General features: G+C 45.5%; 2 protein-coding genes and 2 long non-coding RNA genes across 7 annotated transcripts in view; 2 read left to right on the top strand and 2 right to left on the bottom strand.

Annotated features, from left to right (window-relative positions):
• Positions 1-4: 4 nt before the first annotated feature.
• LOC115187906 (protein SOGA3) lies at positions 5-10,565 on the top strand (the record flags this gene model as incomplete). Its single annotated transcript, XM_029746962.1, has 10 exons — positions 5-163; positions 1,034-1,258; positions 3,488-3,646; positions 4,224-4,292; positions 4,407-4,723; positions 6,285-6,435; positions 7,490-7,651; positions 8,739-8,939; positions 9,049-9,405; positions 9,961-10,565. Coding segments are annotated over 10 exons (1,911 nt in total), but the record flags the coding sequence as incomplete, so codon positions are not given.
• A 5-nt stretch (positions 10,566-10,570) lies between these two features.
• Positions 10,571-11,136, bottom strand: LOC115187919 (uncharacterized). Its single transcript, XR_003876168.1, has 3 exons — positions 11,106-11,136; positions 10,677-10,818; positions 10,571-10,642 (listed from the first exon to the last, which is right to left on the bottom strand). It is a non-coding gene; the product is annotated as an uncharacterized LOC115187919 (long non-coding RNA).
• A 262-nt stretch (positions 11,137-11,398) lies between these two features.
• LOC115187918 (uncharacterized) lies at positions 11,399-12,020 on the bottom strand. Of its 4 annotated transcripts, XR_003876167.1 has the most exons (4): positions 11,850-12,020; positions 11,626-11,669; positions 11,514-11,591; positions 11,399-11,479 (listed from the first exon to the last, which is right to left on the bottom strand). It is a non-coding gene; the product is annotated as an uncharacterized LOC115187918 (long non-coding RNA). The 4 variants fall into 4 exon arrangements; XR_003876164.1 differs by having other exon boundaries at positions 11,626-12,020; XR_003876165.1 differs by having other exon boundaries at positions 11,648-12,020.
• Positions 12,021-13,692: 1,672 nt separating this feature from the next.
• The window catches only part of LOC115187917 (uncharacterized), a 9,472-nt gene continuing 2,532 nt past the window's right edge, over positions 13,693-20,632 (top strand). Inside the window, exons 1-2 of the mRNA XM_029746982.1 lie at positions 13,693-14,605; positions 15,429-15,596. Coding sequence (XP_029602842.1) covers positions 14,231-14,605; positions 15,429-15,596 — 543 coding nt within the window. The 5' untranslated portion in view covers positions 13,693-14,230. The remainder of the gene's footprint in view (positions 14,606-15,428; positions 15,597-20,632) is intronic.

The raw sequence follows: 20,632 nt of genomic DNA, 5'->3' as shown, positions 1-20,632 counted from the left end.
GAAGACAAAGACACAGTCTCCCCCGGAGCCGGTCACAGAAACGGCGGTTCCAGATGATCTCTCCCCTGAGGCCATCGTTAACGAGCCCGAACCGGTACCTGAGCCCGACCAGCTATTTCAGGAGGAGATAGAGAAACTGGAGGATGAAAATGATGAGCTAAAGGTATGTCTATATGTCTGCCACTGTCACGTCTGTACGGGTTTAAAAACAATGGGTTTAATAACAGCATGTTTTAGCTGCCTATGCTTTATACTGTTGCCCAGGGGCGTCATGCACCCCCAAAATCTGAGGGGCAGAAAGTACATGAGGATGGCTGGGGGGAGGGGGGGGGGGTCCGGAGAGGGGCTATGCCCCTGTTCATAAATTGGAGAATTTAGCATTTTTCAAACACCTGAAAGAGCTTTTTTTCCCGGCAATCTAGAGCCATAATCATTATGCTTAATTATATGTCCAATATATATATATATTCTTCTGCATATCTAAGCATACCTCTTGAGATGTCTGTATCCTCCTGACTGGTGGCTCTTTTGTTTTTAAAGAAACTAAATATGCTTTTCTGCATCTCTGCTCAAATCTTGGTAAAACATTGAAAGGAATGTGAGTCTTATTCAGTACATTTAGTTATTGCTTGCTTTTCTAAAGTCTACCAATCTTGCCAGCAGGCATGCCAGCTAAGATAGTTAGACAAGCTAGCTACTCTAACTTTATAGCCTGAAAATGGCTCCTTGGTAGCTAGTTATGAGGTTGGGAGATTGGGAACCTATCTGGGCTAGCTAAAGCCAACTTCATAAAATTGCTTCCTAAAAGTGGCTAGTAGTATTACAGAGAAGAAAAACAAACCAAAAATATATATGTAAAAAAATGTATAGTTAAAAAAATATATATTTACAGCACAAATCTGAGGGGGCACGTGCCCCTGTGACCCTATGGGCATGACGCCTTTGCTGTTGCCTCTATAATGTTTTATTGATGCCTCTAATTGCTGTGTCCCTCTCCATCTCTCTCTTTCTCTCTCTCATTCGTTCCCATTAGACTGAGATAGAGGAGATGAGAGCGGAGATGGACGAGATGAGAGACACGTTCTACGAAGAGGACGCGTGCCAGCTGCAGGACATGCATCGCGAGCTGGAGCGAGCCAATAAGAACTGCCGGATTCTCCAGTACCGTCTGAGGAAGGCGGAGAGGAAGAGGATGAGGTTCGCTCAGACCGGAGAGGTAGACGGAGAGCTACTGAGGGCCCTGGAGCAGGACTTGAAGGTAAGACGCTGTCTAGACTCTAGGATAACTATTTCCGGCCCATAAAGTAATTTACATTTTGGCCACTAGATGGCAGCAGTGTATGTGCAAAGTTTTACACTGATCCAATGAACCATTGCATTTCAGTGAGGGGTCAAGCCTCAAGACAACCACAACTTGTTTATTAATTAAACCAAGCCCTTTCACGCCAATGCCAACAAGTGCGCCGATAATTGTGATAGTGAAAATAGAAAAAATATTTCTAACACACCAATGAACCTATAACGCTACTGTCTGCGCTTAGATTGACCAATGTGTTAGGACTGTTAAAATACCTGAAGGTAATGTTGTCTAGACTCTATATGTCATCAGGTAATGTTGTCTAGACTCTATATGTCATCAGGTAATGTTGTCTAGACTCTATATGTCATCAGGTAATGTTGTCTAGACACTATATGTCATAAGGTAATGTTGTCTAGACTCTATATGTCATCAGGTAATGTTGTCTATACTCTATATGTCATCAGGTAATGTTGTCTAGACTCTATATGTCATCAGGTAATGTTGTCTAGAGTCTATATGTCATAGGGTAATGTTGTCTAGACTCTATATGTCATCAGGTAATGTTGTCTAGACACTATATGTCATAGGGTGGGACCTGAAGGTAATGTTGTCTAGACTCTATATGTCATCAGGTAATGTTGTCTAGACTCTATATGTCATCAGGTAATGTTGTCTAGACTCTATATATCATAGGGTGGGACCTGAAGGTAATGTTGTCTAGACTCTATATGTCATAGGGTAATGTTGTCTAGACTCTATATGTCATAGGGTTTGACCTGAAGGTAATGTTGTCTAGACTCTATATGTCATAGGGTAATGTTGTCTAGACTCTATATGTCATAGGGTGGGACCTGAAGGTAATGTTGTCTAGACTCTATATGTCATAGGGTGTGACCTGAAGGTAATGTTGTCTAGACTCTATATGTCATAGGGTAATGTTGTCTAGACTCTATATGTCATAGGGTGTGACCTGAAGGTAATGTTGTCTAGACTCTATATGTCATAGGGTAATGTTGTCTAGACTCTATATGTCATAGGGTAATGTTGTCTAGACTCTATATGTCATCAGGTAATGTTGTCTAGACTCTATATGTCATAGGGTGTGACCTGAAGGTAATGTTGTCTAGACTCTATATGTCATAGGGTTTGACCTGAAGGTAATGTTGTCTAGACTATATGTCATAGGATAATGTTGTCTAAACTCTATATGTCATAGGGTGTGACCTGAAGGTAATGTTGTCTAGACTCTATATGTCATAGGGTAATGTTGTCTAAACTCTATATGTCATAGGGTGTGACCTGAAGGTAATGTTGTCTAGACTATATGTCATAGGATAATGTTGTCTAGACTCTATATGTCATAGGTTTAATGTCGTCTATAATCTATACGTCATAGGGTGTGACCTGAAGGTAATGTTGTCTAGACTATATGTCATAGGGTAATGTTGTCTAGACTCTATATGTCATAGGGTTGTGACCTGAGGGTAATGTTGTCTAGACTGTGTCTGCTGTGAACTGTGGACGTGATGAATGCTATTTGGTTTGATCCAAATGCCATTCTATTCCCAAAATGCTTGTGTATATACAGTTACATATGCAGTGGATTCGGAAAGTATTCAGACCCCTTGACCTTTTCCACATTTTGTTACGTTACAGCCTTATTCTAAAATGGATTCAATAAAAACAAATCCTCATCAATCTACACACAATACCCCATAATGACGAAGCAAAAACAGGTTAAGAAATCCTGTCAAATTTATAAAAAATAAATTAAATAAATCTTCCCCCTCCCTCCCTCCCTCCCTCCCTCCCTCCCTCCCCCACTCCCCCTCCCTTTCCCATTCGCTCTCCCCCTCCCTCCCTGTCTTTCTCCATCTCCCCCTCCCTCTCCACTTCCCTCTCTCTCTCCCACTCCCTCCCTGTCTCTCTCCCTCTCCCTCCCTGTCTCTCTCCCTCTCCCTCCCTGTCTCTCTCCCTCTCCCTCCCTGTCTCTCTCCCTCTCCCTCCCTGTCTCTCTGCCCCTCCCTCCCTGTCTCTCTCCCTCTCCCTCCCTGTCTCTCTCCCTCTCCCTCCCTGTCTCTCTCCCTCTCCCTCCCTGTCTCTCTCTCTCTCCCTCCCTGTCTCTCTCCCTCTCCCTCCCTGTCTCTCTCCCTCCCTGTCTCTCTGCCCCCCGCCCCCCCTCTCTAGGTAGCGAAGGATGTGTCAGTGCGTCTGCACCATGAGTTGGAGAATGTGGAGGAGAAAAGGACGAAGACAGAGGAGGAGAACGAGAAGCTGAGGCAAAAGCTGATAGAGGTGGAGGTGACCAAACAGGCCCTGCACAACCAGCTGGAGAAGGCCAAGGAGGTGATGAGGGGGAGGGAAGGGGGGGGGGGACAGGGGTAGACAGGGGAGGGTTTGGGTGGTGGGTTAGGGTTAGGGTTAGGTGGAGGTGACCAAACAGGCCCTGCACAACCAGCTGGAGAAGGCCAAGGAGGTGATGAGGGGGAGGGAAGGGGTGAGGTGGGGGGGGGACAGGGGTAGACAGGGGAGGGTTTGGGTGGTGGGTTACGGTTAGGTGGAGGTGACCGAGCAGGCCCTGCACAACCAGCCGGAGAAGGAGGTAATGAGGACACCTGCTGTCAGGGAGGGCAAGGTTCCGCAGTGTCACGTGACCAGCTGGATTCAAACCCAGGTCTCCTGCGTGCCACAACACTGTGTTAAGCCTGCCGAGCTAAATCCGAGACGTTAGCTCAGGGAGTTTAACACAGGGTCTGGTTACTCATCACAAGCTTGTTAGTTAAGAAAGTTTCCGAGAGTCATTGTTTTTAATGATTAATTAACAGCCTGTCTGTAAAGAACATGGTACTGTCCACGACAGATTCCACCAGTCATGTACAACAGTTAACAGGTGGCCTGATGATTCCATCTTCATTCTCTGCAGCTGTCACTGAAGAGGAGAGGAGGCAGAGACGTTCAGAAAGAGAAGAGGATTCCACAGACTCCAGTAGAGGTACGGCGCTATTTTCAACAATGTTTAACATCATTGTTATTCGTCAAACTATAATGACGAGAGAGAAGAGACCAAAACATATATATATATATATATTATTCTTCTCTCCTTCAGGAGGACAACGAAGATCTGAAATGCCAGCTAGCCTTCATCAAGGAGGAAGCCATTTTAATGAGGAAGAAGATGGCTAAAATTGACAAGGAGAAGGACCGGCTGGAACACGAGCTGCAGAAGTATCGCTCTTTCTACGGGGATGTGGACAGCCCTGGGCCCAAGGGAGAGGCTGGTGGACCAGCTACCACTCGGGAGTCAGAGCTGAAACTGAGACTGAGGCTGGTGGAGGAGGAAGCCAACATTCTGGGAAGGAAGATCGTAGAGCTGGAGGTGGAGAATAGAGGACTGAAGGCTGAACTGGAGGACATGAGAGACAGGTAGGGAGGGAGGGAGGGAGGGAGGGAGGGAGGGAGGGAGGGAGGGAGGGAGGGAGGGAGAATAGAGGACTGAAGGCTGAACTGGAGGACATGAGAGACAGGTAGGGAGGGAGGGAGGGAGGGAGGGAGGGAGGGAGGGAGGGAGGGAGGGAGGGAGAAAGGACTAGAGGTGGAGAATAGAGGACTGAGGCCTGAACTGGAGGAGAGGAGAGACCGGTAGACCCAACGGACCCCTAAACCCTACGCCCTAAACCCTATAGACTTGATGCACTTGTGGAGATCTGAGAGGATTTGACAGGTGTCAGCAATATGGTAGTAGCTCCACCCTGCTCTCTGATAGGCTTGATAAAAGTTTCCCCATATTGCTTATACCAATCAAATCCTCTCAGATCTCCATATGTCTTTGTAAATAAACAAGATACATTTGATTGATTGATGTATTGATTGGTTGATATATTGATTGATGTATTGATTGATGTATTGATTGATGGATTGATTGATGTATTAATTGATTGATGTGTTGATTGATTGATGCATTGATTGATTGCTGTGTTGATTGATTGATGCATTGATTGATTGATGTGTTGATTGATTGATGCACTGATTGATTGATTGATCATTGATTGGTTGATATATTGATTGATATATTGATTGGTTGATATATTGATTGATATATTGATTGATGTATTTATTGATGTATTGATTGATTAATCATTGATTGATGCATTGATTGATTGATTGATGTGTTGATTGATGTGTTGATTGATTGCTGTATTGATTGATTGATGCATTGATTGATGCATGGATTGATGCATTGATTGATGCATTGATTGATGTATTGATTGATTGATGTGTTGATTGATGCTTTGATTGATTGATGTATTGATGGATTGATGCATTGATTGATTTATGTATTGATTGATGTATTGATTGATTGATGCATTGATTGATTGATGTGTTGATTGATGCTTTGATTGATTGATGTATTGATTGATGGATGTGTTGATTGATGTGTTGATTGATGGATGCATTGATTGATGTGTTGATTGATGGATGCATTGATTGATGTATTGATTGATGGATGCATTGATTGATGCTTTGATTGATTGATACATTGATTGGTGTATTGATTGATTGATGCGTTGATTGATGTATTGATTGATGTATTGATTGATGGATGCGTTGACTGACGTGTTGACTGACGTGTTGATTGATGCGTTGATTGATGTATTGATTGATGGATGTGTTGATTGATGTGTTGATTGATTGATGTATTGATTGATGGATGCATTGATTGACGTATTGATTGATTGATGTATTGATTGATGGATGTGTTGATTGACGTGCTGATTGATGTATTGATTGATTGATGCATTGATTGATGTATTGATTGATGGATGTATTGATTGATGGATGCATTGATTGACGTATTGATTGATTGATGTATTGATTGATGGATGTGTTGATCGACGTGCTGATTGATGTATTGATTGATGGATGTATTGATTGATGTATTGATTGATGGATGTATTGATCGACGTGCTGATTGATGCGTTACCAGGGATGAGGTGGCTGGAGGCTCGGCTGAGCAGGGCTGCAGCAGGGAGCAGGGAGAGGAACTCCGGGAGCTGAGACAGCAGCTACAGCTGGTGGAGGACGAGGCAGAGCTGCTCAGGAGGAACCTGCAGGACGCAGAGGAGGACAACAACAAGGTGGCGTCCCAAATGGCACCCTATTCCCTATATAGTGCACTACTACTGCAGGATGTAGAGGAGAACAACAGTGTTAGTCCCAAATGGCACCCTATTCCCTATATAGTGCACTACTTTAGACCAGGGAACATAGGGCTCTGGTTGAAACTAGTGTGATATATAGGGAATAGGGTGCAATTTGGAAAGCTGCCGTTTACATTCTACGTGTGAGTCATATAGTAGAGTATTTGTCGTTACTGATCACATTTATCTCTCTCTCAACACCCCCTCGTAGCAACGGATCATAAGGTTTAACATGTATCTCCTGGGGGAAGGACACCTGGCCTCATAAGGTTTACCATGTATCTCCTGGGGGAAGGACACCTGGTCTCATAAGGTTTACTGGGGGAAGGACACCTGGTCTCATAAGGTTTAACATGTACCTCCTGGGGGAAGGACACCTGGCCTCATAAGGTTTAACATGTATCTCCTGGGGGAAGGACACCTGGCCTCATAAGGTTTAACATGTACCTCCTGGGGGAAGGACACCTGGTCTTATAAGGTTTAACATGTATCACCTGGGGGAAGGACACCTGGCCTCATAAGGTTTAACATGTATCTCCTGGGGGAAGGACACCTGGCCTCATAAGGTTTACCATGTATCTCCTGGGGGAAGGACACCTGGTCTCATAAGGTTTAACATGTATCTCCTGGGGGAAGGACACCTGGCCTCATAAGGTTTACTGGGGGAAGGACACCTGGCCTCATAAGGTTAAACATGTACCTCCTGGGGGAAGGACACCTGGCCTCATAAGGTTTAACATGTATCTCCTGGGGGAAGGACACCTGGTCTCATAAGGTTTAACATGTATCTCCTGGGGGAAGGACACCTGGCCTCATAAGGTTTACCATGTATCTCCTGGGGGAAGGAAACAGGACACGTACCCCAGGTTGAGAACCACAGATTTAACAGACGTTCTTTAATCCAGAACCATATACGGTCAGTGATTTAAGCTTTAAGGTAGTTTTACTAAAGTACATCCTGTTTCAATCGCCCACTAAATCTTTCTTTTAGGTGACTGGAGAGCTGAACAAGCTGAAGTACAAGGAGGGCTCCAGGCACGGCGCTGGTGGTGGAGGAGGTGGTGCCGGAGCGGCTGCAGACCGGGCCAAGGTGGAGGTCCTGCAGGAGGAGCTAAAGGCTGCCAGGCTGCAGATCAACGAGCTGAGTGGCAAGGTGAGGCAGCATGATGGACTACACTACCCACAATGCTCTGTGTATTTTTTTTTTCTGTGCAAGGTGTAGGTCACTTCCATTTTAATTCCTTCAATTCAGAAAGTTACCTGGAATTCAAATTCAAATTTCCCTCCATGCTTCTCAATGAGAACACATTGGAAGTGGAATTTCAGTTTACTTCCTGAATTCATTGAATTGAAATGAAGCTGACAGTTGAAGCTAACATAATGCTATCCATCTCTGACGCTCACATAATGCTATCCATCTCTGACGCTAACATAATGCTATCCATCTCTGACGCTAACATAATGCTATCCCGTCTCTGACGCTAACATAATGCTATCCATCTCTGACGCTAACATAATGCTATCCCGTCTCTGACGCTAACATAATGCTATCCCGTCTCTGACGCTAACATAATGCTATCCTGTCTCTAACGCTAACATAATGCTATCCTGTCTCTGACGCTAACATAATGCTATCCCGTCTCTGACGCTAACATAATGCTATCCTGTCACTGACGCTAACATAATGCTATCCATCTCTGACGCTAACATAATGCTATCCTGTCTCTGACGCTAACATAATGCTATCCTGTCTCTGACTCTAACATAATGCTATCCTGTCTCTAACGCTAACATAATGCTATCCTGTCTCTGACGCTAACATAATGCTATCCCGTCTCTGACGCTAACATAATGCTATCCATCTCTGACGCTAACATAATGCTATCCTGTCTCTGACGCTAACATAATGCTATCCCGTCTCTGACGCTAACATAATGCTATCCATCTCTGACGCTAACATAATGCTATCCCGTCTCTGACGCTAACATAATGCTATCCTGTCTCTGACGCTAACATAATGCTATCCTGTCTCTAACGCTAACATAATGCTATCCTGTCTCTGACGCTAACATAATGCTATCCATCACTGACGCTAACATAATGCTATCCTGTCTCTGACGCTAACATAATGCTATCCTGTCTCTGACGCTAACATAATGCTATCCTGTCTCTAACGCTAACATAATGCTATCCTGTCTCTGACGCTAACATAATGCTATCCTGTCTCCTTACCTCTACAGGTGATGCAGATGCAGTATGAGAACCGTGTCCTGCTGTCTAACATGCAGCGTTACGACCTGGCATCACACCTGGGCATCAGGGCCAGCCCCCGGGAAAGTGACGCAGAGAGTGACGGAGGAGATGACGCCTCCACCTCATCGCGCTTCCCACCCCACCGTAAACGAGAAGGCCCCATCGGAGGGGAGAGCGACTCGGACGAGGTGATACGCGTACAAACAGTAAACCCAATAATGGCTTTGTGTATTAAATACAGTGAAGCTGACAAGCCGAAGCTAATCCTAAAGTTATCCCGTCTCCCTACCAATCCAGGTGCGTAACATCCGGTGCCTGACCCCCACGCGCTCCCTCTACACCCCCGAGAGCCGCTTCCTCCCCCGCAGCCTGAAGGACCGGCAGCAGATGGTAGACATCCGTATAGAAGCAGAGCGGCTGGGTCGGACCGTCGACAGGCTGATAGCGGACACCGGTACCATCATGGCTGAGGCCCGGGTCTATATGGTCTCCAACGGGGAGCTTTACGAGGAGGAAGGGAGCACCGTCAGAGAGCATGAGTTGTTGTACAGGATCACCGCTCAGATGAAGGCCTTTAGGAAGGAGCTGCAGGGATTTATAGACAGACTGGATGTCCCCAAGCCAGAGGACAAAGAGGAAGAGGAACCACTGTCTGTAAGTTGAACAGAGTTAGACACACACTAGGGTTTTCCGTTGGCCTTTTGCCCCCCCCCCCCCCCCCCCCCCCCCCTTAAATGTCCGGTAAATTAAAATGTCCGTCACCACATTTCCTAACAGAAACCCTGGCAGACACTTACACACACCCATTACATGTATGCATTGTGGACATGTCAGTATTTACATCTACTGTAGGACAGGCCTCTATTTGGTCTGAATGTCAGTATTACATCTACTGTAGGACAGGCCTCTATTTGGTCTGAATGTCAGTATTACATCTACTGTAGGACAGGCCTCTATTTGGTCTGAATGTCAGGATTACATCTACTGTAGGACAGGCCTCTATTTGGTCTGAATGTCAGTATTACATCTACTGTAGGACAGGCCTCTATTTGGTCTGAATGTCAGGATTACATCTACTGTAGGACAGGCCTCTATTTGGTCTGAATGTCAGTATTGTTTAACCTGCTTTTAATCTGTTCTCTCTTCCTGTCTTTCTCCCATTCTGTTTTCCTGACTCGTCCTCCTTCTCTGTCCTATTAACCCATCTAGATGTTCCAACCCATCATCCTGCTCATCCTCATCCTCGTCCTGTTCTCTTCACTCTCCTATACCACCATCTTCAAACTCGTCTTCCTCTTCACTCTCTTCTTCGTCCTGTAACGTCCGTCTCACTTCGCATAGACACATATTTTTTTATTTTGGAACATTCCCATCTAAGGTCACAGGTCATACGGGACACTATTCCACGTTTCAGCAGTTACTATTTACAAGCTTTCAACACACACTGGAGGAGACCACACACCTCTGGGACTGAGACCACACACCTCTGGGACTGAGACCACACACCTCTGGGACTGAGACCCTGGAGGAGACCACACACCTCTGGGACTGAGACCACACACCTCTGGGACTGAGACCACACACCTCTGGGACTGAGACACTGGAGGAGACCACACACCTCTGGGACTGAGACCACACACCTCTGGGACTGAGACCACACACCTCTGGGACTGAGACCACACACCTCTGGGACTGAGACCACACACCTCTGGGACTGAGACCACACACCTCTGGGACTGAGACACTGGAGGAGACCACACACCTCTGGGACTGAGACCACACACCTCTGGGACTGAGACCACACACCTCTGGGACTGAGACACACCTCTGGGACTGAGACCACACACCTCTGGGACTGAGACCACACACCTCTGGGACTGAGACCACACACCTCTGGGACTGAGACCCTGGAGGAGACCACACACCTCTGGGACTGAGACCACACACCTCTGGGACTGAGACCACACACCTCTGGGACTGAGACCCTGGAGGAGACCACACACCTCTGGGACTGAGACCACACACCTCTGGGACTGAGACCACACACCTCTGGGACTGAGACCACACCTCTGGGACTGAGACCACACACCTCTGGGACTGAGAGACCCTGGAGGAGACCACCACACCTCTGGGACTGAGACCAACACCTCTGGGACTGAGACCACACACCTCTGGGACTGGACACTGGAGGAGACACACACCTCTGGGACTGAGACCACACACCTGGGACTGAGACCACACACCCTGGAGGACTGAGACCACACACCTCTGGGACTGAGACCACACACCTCTGCGGACTGAGACCACACACCTCTGCGGACTGAGACCAACACACCTCTGGGACTGGACCACACACCTCTGGGACTGAGACCCTGGAGGAGACCACACACCTCTGGGACTGGGAGCCACACACCTCTGGGACTGAGACCACCACACCTCTGGGACTGAGACCACACACCTCTGGGACTGAGACCACACACCTCTGGGGACTGAGACCACACACCTCTGGCGACTGAGACCCTGGAGGAGACCACACACCTCTGGGACTGAGACCACACACCTCTGGGACTGAGACCACACACCTCTGGGACTGAGACCCTGGAGGAGACCACACACCTCTGGGACTGAGACACTGGAGGAGACCACACACCTCTGGGACTGAGACCCTGGAGGAGACCACACACCTCTGGGACTGAGACCACACACCTCTGGGACTGAGACCACACACCTCTGGGACTGAGACCCTGGAGGAGACCACACACCTCTGGGACTGAGACCACACACCTCTGGGACTGAGACCCTGGAGGAGACCACACACCTCTGGGACTGAGACCACACACCTCTGGGACTGAGACCCTAGAGGAGACCACACACCTCTGGGACTGAGACCACACACCTCTGGGACTGAGACCACACACCTCTGGGGCTGAGACCCTGGAGGAGACCACACACCTCTGGGGCTGAGACACTGGAGGAGACCACACACCTCTGGGACTGAGACAACACACCTCTGGGACTGAGACAACACACCTCTGGGACTGAGACCCTGGAGGAGACCACACACCTCTGGGGCTGAGACACTGGAGGAGACCACACACCTCTGGGACTGAGACCACACACCTCTGGGACTGAGACCCTGGAGGAGACCACACACCTCTGGGACTGAGACCACACACCTCTGGGACTGAGACCACACACCTCTGGGACTGAGACCCTGGAGGAGACCACACACCTCTGGGACTGAGACCACACACCTCTGGGACTGAGACCACACACCTCTGGGACTGAGACACCGTATATTATTAGGTGAGTAGACAAGGTTAACAGTAAATGGTCCCTTATCTAACCTTATTTTAGAGGTCCCCTAGAACTCTGATGCAAAAGGCAGGAAGGAACAACAGTTTGCTGTGGGTGTATAGGAGGCCCAGTCTGTAAACCTACACAGTACCTACCTATGTGTAGTGCCCGTGCATGTTCAGTATAGCAGTGTTATGGACACATAATCCCTCAACAGAGCGTTCACATGGAGTACTGTGAAATGTTTACTTACGAGCCCTTAACCAACAACACAGAGTTTTAAAACAGTAAGAAATATGTGCTACATAAACTAAATGAAAAATACTTAACAGCTGCTCTATGTACATAGTCATTGAACACTGGTCACTTATATATATATGTAACCGATGTGAAATGGCTAGCTAGTTAGCGGTGGTGCGCGCGCTAGCAGCGTTTCAATCGGGTGACGTCACTCGCTCTGAGACCTTGAAGTAGTTGTTCCCCTTGCTCTGCAAGGGCCGCGGCTTTTTGTGGAGCGATGGGTAACGATGCTTCGTGGGGTGTCAGTTGTTGATGTGCGCAGAGGGTCCCTGGTTCGAGCCCAGGTTGGGGCGAGGAGAGGGACGGAAGCTATACTGTTACATACTGTATTCTGGTCAAGGCTCATCCTATATAACTACTGCTGTACACTCCTTTTCTATTTGTATATACACACCATCATATACATACATGCCATTGCTCGTTCTGATATTTTTTGGGGTGTGTATTGTTGTGTTTTTGTTAGGTATTACTGTTGTAATAATGCACTGTTGGGACCTAGAAAACATACTCGTTTCGCTACACCTGCGATAACATCTGTAAAACATGTGCACATGACCAATAACATTTGATTTTGATTTGTGTTGGACGTGGTCTTGTTAATATCCCGTAAGTTCTATTGGCCACTGAGACCGGAACACACGGCGATTCTCATCCGGCGGTGGGGATGTGACGTCATAAACGGTATTGAGACCAGCTGTGAGGGAGAAGTACGCGGGGGCTTTTTTCGTGGCTCGTCTGGTCGAGTTGTCCAATGAAAAAGCATCAGGGAAAAATAAAGACAACACAGCCCAAGACGGTTATTTCCGTTGGATTTAGGGACCACTCTGATTTTCATTAACAACTGACCAGAAAGACCAGGTTTTTTTTTGGAAAGCTTATTTTGGTGTTTTTGGAGACCTTTATGATATTACACAGCTGGGCATTGCATAACAGGTAAGATGTTTTCACTTGTCCCGAATCTATTCAGAGATTTGAAGGCAATGAAAGGGTCTTGTGAAATAACGGAGCACAGCCTTATATCAAAATAGGATGCAGACTAACTGCGAATACAGAAACGTGGATCCAGTGTGTGTGTGTGTGTGTGTGTGTGTGTGTGTGTGTGTGTATATTGACAGGCTGTGCAGCATTTCGCTTCTGATTTTGCGTGTGAAGCCAATAAACAACCATTAGACTATAACCAACGAGCTGAACACATGTATCACCACGGTCACGGTCACAACCCTTTGAATAGTCTAGTCTACCACTTGATCCACATTCCGCAGTCAGAGCCCCGCGACAATAATCGTCCCGGTAGTAGACGTGATTTAATTAATATTTATTCAACCGGGGGAGGGTTCCGCGCGACCTACTCCCGGCTCCGTTACTTAGTAGTCTACGTTACCCGGTGGGGTTATTGAGTAAAATGATATACATGGTTACAGGGTGTAAAAATAGTCCCCCAGCTCTTACATCAGTGGACTAGGTGTATTATTGGGTACCCGTCCTGTCCCCGTATCAACAACCTACTGGGTGTTCGTCACCCACACAGCGCGCTGCACAGGGCAGGAGCCTGGCCGGTAACCGTAGTATTTTACCGTAGGAATAATGACTAGCCTAAATAAGTTTGGATAATAAATAAAACCAGATAGCATCAGTAGAGTTCCGCCGCATAATGACCGACTGTTGACCTTGGCAACGGCGCGGTGACATGGAAGGGACTAATACGCACATCGCTGCATGGCCTCGAACTGCTCCCGGTTCAGCGTTGAGAGAAACGGACACGTCCGGGGAAATCTCCGGTTTCGGATAATTATGCTGCTGCTGCAACTACAACCGAAAGCCCCCCCCGGTCAACCGAAAGGCTGTCAACAGTTTGTGTTTGTTTGTCACTGCGCGTTGAGAAATGTGGAATGCTGCGTTCGGAAATGGGTCAGATTTGGGTAGTGGAGGAGGAGGAGGCGGCGGCGGTGGGTACGTGCCAGCGCAGGACTGGCAATTCGTTCCCTGCTCCCGGTTGGAAACAGAAAGAGAGAGGGGCAGAGGGAAGAAGAGTCGCAGCCCGTTCAGGACGTTCTCCTCCCCGCCAACAGTCACTCTGTTCACCGAACGGTCTCATTCTGGAACGGTTGGAACGTCAGTGGATCGGACGCAAGAACCGGGGACTCGTCACTCCCGTCTGAAACACAAGTTTCAGCACTTAAAGAAACGCCACGGACAGGACAAGGAAGAATGGATACGACAGAAGGAGATACTTTTAAGACAAGTTGCTGAGATACAAGTAGGCCTAATTTTCTAAATAATTTCACACTTCAGCACAGGGAGATATTCTATTCACAAGTTTTAGATGATACTTCTGGTTCACTACTTGTTGCGCTACGATTTTGTTTTTGTTCTGAGTGTTTTCTGAATGTATGTATTGTGGAACACCAACTACAGCTAACTCTGTGTTGCTGTATTGATTCTCAGGGAGGGGAGAACAGCTAACTCTGTGTTGCTGTATTGATTCTCAGGGAGGGGAGAACAGCTAACTCTGTGTTGCTGTATTGATTCTCAGGGAGAACAGCTAACTCTGTGTTGCTGTATTGATTCTCAGGGAGGGGAGAACAGCTAACTCTGTGTTGCTGTATTGATTCTCAGGGAGAACAGCTAACTCTGTGTTGCTGTATTGATTCTCAGGGAGGGGAGAACAGCTAACTCTGTGTTGCTGTATTGATTCTCAGGGAGGGGAGAACAGCTAACTCTGTGTTGCTGTATTGATTCTCAGGGAGAACAGCTAACTCTGTGTTGCTGTATTGATTCTCAGGGAGAACAGCTAACTCTGTGTTGCTGTATTGATTCTCAGGGTAGGGAGAACAGCTAACTCTGTGTTGCTGTATTGATTCTCAGGGAGAACAGCTAACTCTGTGTTGCTGTATTGATTCTCAGGGTAGGGAGAACAGCTAACTCTGTGTTGCTGTATTGATTCTCAGGGTGGGGAGAACAGCTAACTCTGTGTTGCTGTATTGATTCTCAGGGTGGGGAGAACAGCTAACTCTGTGTTGCTGTATTGATTCTCAGGGTGGGGAGAACAGCTAACTCTGTGTTGCTGTATTGATTCTCAGGGTGGGGAGAACAGAAGGATTTTGTTGGATCTGAAGACTGTAGTGGAGGAGGTGCAGCTAGAGGTGAAGAGAGAGGAGTCCAAGAGGAGCGAGCTACAGCTGCAGTACACTAAGGACAGATGTGCCTGGGAACTGGAGAGAGCTCAGCTGAAATGCAGAATCGCACAGGTAAGAATACACTATACTATATGATACTACACTATACTAAATGATACTACACTGTACTATATGATACTACACTATACTATATGATACTACACTATACTATATGATACTACACTATACTATATGATACTACACTATACTATATGATACTACACTATACTATACTATATGATAATACACTATACTATATGATACTACACTATACTATATGATACTACACTATACTATGCTATATGATACTACACTATACTATATGATACTACACTATACTATGCTATATGATACTACACTATACTATATGATACTACACTATACTATATGATACTACACTATACTATATGATACTACACTGTACTATATGATAATACACTATACTATATGATACTACACTATACTATGCTATATGATACTACACTATACTATATGATACTACACTATGCTATACAATACTACACTATACTATACAATACTACACTATACTATACTAAACTATACTATACAATATGATACTACACTATACTATACAATACTACACTATACTATACTAAACTATACAATATGATACTACACTATACTATACAATACTACACTATACTATACTAAACTATACTATACAATATGATACTACACTGTACTATATGATACTACACTATACTATACTATATGATAATACACTATACAATATGATACCACACTGTACTATATGATACTACACTATACAATACTACACTATACTATACAATACTATACTATACTATATGATACTACACTATACACTGACTGTGTCAATACTGTAGGACACAGTCAGCCATCTCCCTCTATAATATCTCTCTGTCACTACTGTAGGACACAGTCAGCCATCTCCCTCTATAATATCTCTCTGTGTCAGTACTGTAGGACACAGTCAGCCATCTCTCTCTCTATCTCTCTCTGTGTCACTACTGTAGGACAGTCAGCCATCTCTCTCTATATCTCTCTCTGTGTCACTACTGTAGGACACAGTCAGCCATCTCTCTCTCTATCTCTCTCTGTGTCACTACTGTAGGACACAGTCAGCCATCTCCCTCTATATCTCTCTGTGTCAGTACTGTAGGACACAGTCAGCCATCTCCCTCTATAATATCTCTCTGTGTCAGTACTGTAGGACACAGTCAGCCATCTCTCTCTGTGTCAGTACTGTAGGACACAGTCAGCCATCTTTCAGAGGCCTGTGATGCGGTTAGAAGAGTCATGCTCGCATCACATGGTGGGATCTGTGATCTGTGAATGTGTGACCAATCAATTGGATGAGGGGATTCAGGGTAGACAGACAGACAGACAGACAGACAGACAGACAGACAGACAGACAGACAGACAGACAGACAGACAGACAGACAGACAGACAGACAGACAGACAGACAGACAGAGGCCTACAGACATGCAAGACAATGGACAGACTGTGTGGAAAACCAGAGTCTGGGAAAGTACACAGCTTTTCTCTAAGCTTTCATGTAAACAGGGGATAGATATGGACTCATACTAAACAGGGGATAGATATGGACTCATACTAAACAGGGGATAGATATGGACTCATCCTAAACAGGGCGTAGATATGGACTCATACTAAACAGGGGATAGATATGGACTCATACTAAACAGGGGATAGATATGGACTCATACTAAACAGGGGATAGATATGGACTCATACTAAACAGGGGATAGATATGGACTCATCCTAAACAGGGGATAGATATGGACTCATACTAAACAGGGGATAGATATGGACTCATACTAAACAGGGGATAGATATGGACTCATACTAAACAGGGGATAGATATGGACTCGTACTAAACAGGGGATAGATATGGACTCGTACTAAACAGGGGATAGATATGGACTCATACTAAACAGGGGATAGATATGGACTCATACTAAACAGGGGATAGATATGGACTCATACTAAACAGGGGATAGATATGGGACTCATACTGAACAGGGGGATATATATGGACTCAGTACTAAACAGGGGAGAGATATGGACTCATACTAAACAGGGGATAGATATGGACTCATACTAAACAGGGGATAGATATGGACTCATACTAAACAGGGGATAGATATGGACTCGTACTAAACAGGGGATAGATATGGACTCGTACTAAACAGGGGATAGATATGGACTCGTACTAAACAGGGGATAGAAACAGGGGATAGATATGGACTCGTACTAAACAGGGGATAGATATGGACTCGTACTAAACAGGGGATTATGATAAGGGATAATGGACTCGTACTAAACAGGGGGATAGATATGGACTCGTACTAAACAGGGGATAGATATGGACTCGTACTAAACAGGGGATAGATATGGACTCGTACTAAACAGGGGATAGATATGGACTCGTACTAAACAGGGGATAGATATGGACTCGTACTAAACAGGGGATAGATATGGACTCGTACTAAACAGGGGATAGATATGGACTCGTACTAAACAGGGGATAGAATATGGACTCGTACTAAAACAGGGGATAGATATGGACTCGTACTAAACAGGGGATAGATATGGACTCGTACTAAACAGGGGATAGATATGGACTCGTACTAAACAGGGGATAGATATGGACTCGTACTAAACAGGGGATAGATATGGACTCGTACTAACAGGGGATAGATATGGACTCGTACTAAACAGGGGATAGATATGGACTCATACTAAACAGGGGATAGATATGGACTCATACTAAACAGGGGATAGATATGGACTCATACTAAACAGGGGATAGATATGGACTCGTACTAAACAGGGGATAGATATGGACTCGTACTAAACAGGGAAGATATGGACTCGTACTACCGGAAGATATCGTACTAAACAGGGGATAGATATGGACTCGTACTAAACAGGGGATAGATATGGACTCGTACTAAACAGGGGATAGATATGGACTCATACTAAACAGGGGATAGATATGGACTCGTACTAAACAGGGGATAGATATGGACTCGTACTAAACAGGGGATAGATATGGACTCGTACTAAACAGGGGATAGATATGGACTCGTACTAAACAGGGGATAGATATGGACTCGTACTAAACAGGGGATAGATATGGACTCGTACTAAACAGGGGATAGATATGGACTCGTACTAAACAGGGGATAGATATGGACTCGTACTAAACAGGGGATAGATATGGACTCGTACTAAACAGGGGATAGATATGGACTCGTACTAAACAGGGGATAGATATGGACTCATACTAAACAGGGGATAGATATGGACTCGTACTAAACAGGGGATAGATATGGATTCGTACTAAACAGGGGATAGATATGGACTCATACTAAACAGGGGATAGATATGGACTCATACTAAACAGGGGATAGATATGGACTCATACTAAACAGGGGATAGATATGGACTCGTACTAAACAGGGGATAGATATGGATTCGTACTAAACAGGGGATAGATATGGACTCATACTAAACAGGGGATAGATATGGACTCATACTAAACAGGGGATAGATATGGACTCATCCTAAACAGGGGATAGATATGGACTCTTACTAAACAGGGGATAGATATGGACTCGTACTAAACAGGGGATAGATATGGACTCTTACTAAACAGGGGATAGATATGGACTCATCCTAAACAGGGGATAGATATGGACTCATACTAAACAGGGGATAGATATGGACTCATCCTAAACAGGGGGTAGATATGGACTCATCCTAAACAGGGGATAGATATGGACTCATACTAAACAGGGGATAGATATGGACTCATACTAAACAGGGGATAGATATGGACTCATCCTAAACAGGGGATAGATATGGACTCATACTAAACAGGGGATAGATATGGACTCATCCTAAACAGGGGATAGATATGGACTCATACTAAACAGGGGATAGATATGGACTCATACTAAACAGGGGATAGATATGGACTCGTACTAAACAGGGGATAGATATGGACTCATACTAAACAGGGGATAGATATGGACTCATCCTAAACAGGGGATAGATATGGACACATCCTAAACAGGGGATAGATATGGACTCATCCTAAACAGGGGATAGATATGGACTCATACTAAACAGGGGATAGATATGGACTCATCCTAAACAGGGGGTAGATATGGACTCATCCTAAACAGGGGATAGATATGGACTCATACTAAACAGGGGATAGATATGGACTCATACTAAACAGGGGATAGATATGGACTCATCCTAAACAGGGGATAGATATGGACTCATACTAAACAGGGGATAGATATGGACTCATACTAAACAGGGGATAGATATGGACTCATACTAAACAGGGGATAGATATGGACTCATACTAAACAGACCTTTCACTTATTAACAGAGTAACACATCTCCTTACATAGGTCTGGAATTAAAGCATGACTGAAGCATAGAAACTGAACGTGTGTGTGTGTGTGTGTGTGTGTGTGTGTGTGTGTGTGTGTGTGTGCGTGTGTGAGATAGTGATTGTGGGTGAAGCGTGTACCGTACACCCCTGTGCTGTTTGACCCAGTCATCTGTCAGGATCCCATGTTGGTCTCGTACTAAGAATATAAACAGTCCAGTCTGTTCACTAACTAGTTATGAAGAGGAACTGTGTTCAGTGTTAAAACTATTCCATGATCAAAACACTCCCAGCTTCTAGAATTCACTGTGTGAGTCCACAGTGTTCTATATTAATGATTGTCAGACCACATCAGCTTCTAGAATTCACTTGTTGTTCCCCAGAGTTCTGATGGTTCTGTGTGAGTCCACAGTGTTCTATATTAATAAATGGAATGTTGGTCTGGCATAGCCTGGTGATGTGCAGGGAGGGGTTAGCTCCATTGTAAAAGCTGTTTTCTCCTCTCAGCCACATCCTGCTGCCACAGTTTAGTTTATAGACAGTTATACACAGCCTGCGGTTTGTCTCGAAGGGCTCCCTATTTCCTATGGGCCCTGGTCAAAAGTAGTGCACTACTGTATGTAGGGAATAGGGTGCCATGCATCCTGTGTCTTTGAGCTACCAGGTCTTACCACC

Source organism: Salmo trutta, unplaced genomic scaffold (assembly GCF_901001165.1).
Source record: "Salmo trutta unplaced genomic scaffold, fSalTru1.1, whole genome shotgun sequence".
NCBI lineage: Eukaryota > Metazoa > Chordata > Actinopteri > Salmoniformes > Salmonidae > Salmo > Salmo trutta.
The sequence above is the reverse complement of the archived record's forward strand: the minus strand, read 5'-3'. Positions and strand labels throughout refer to the sequence as shown.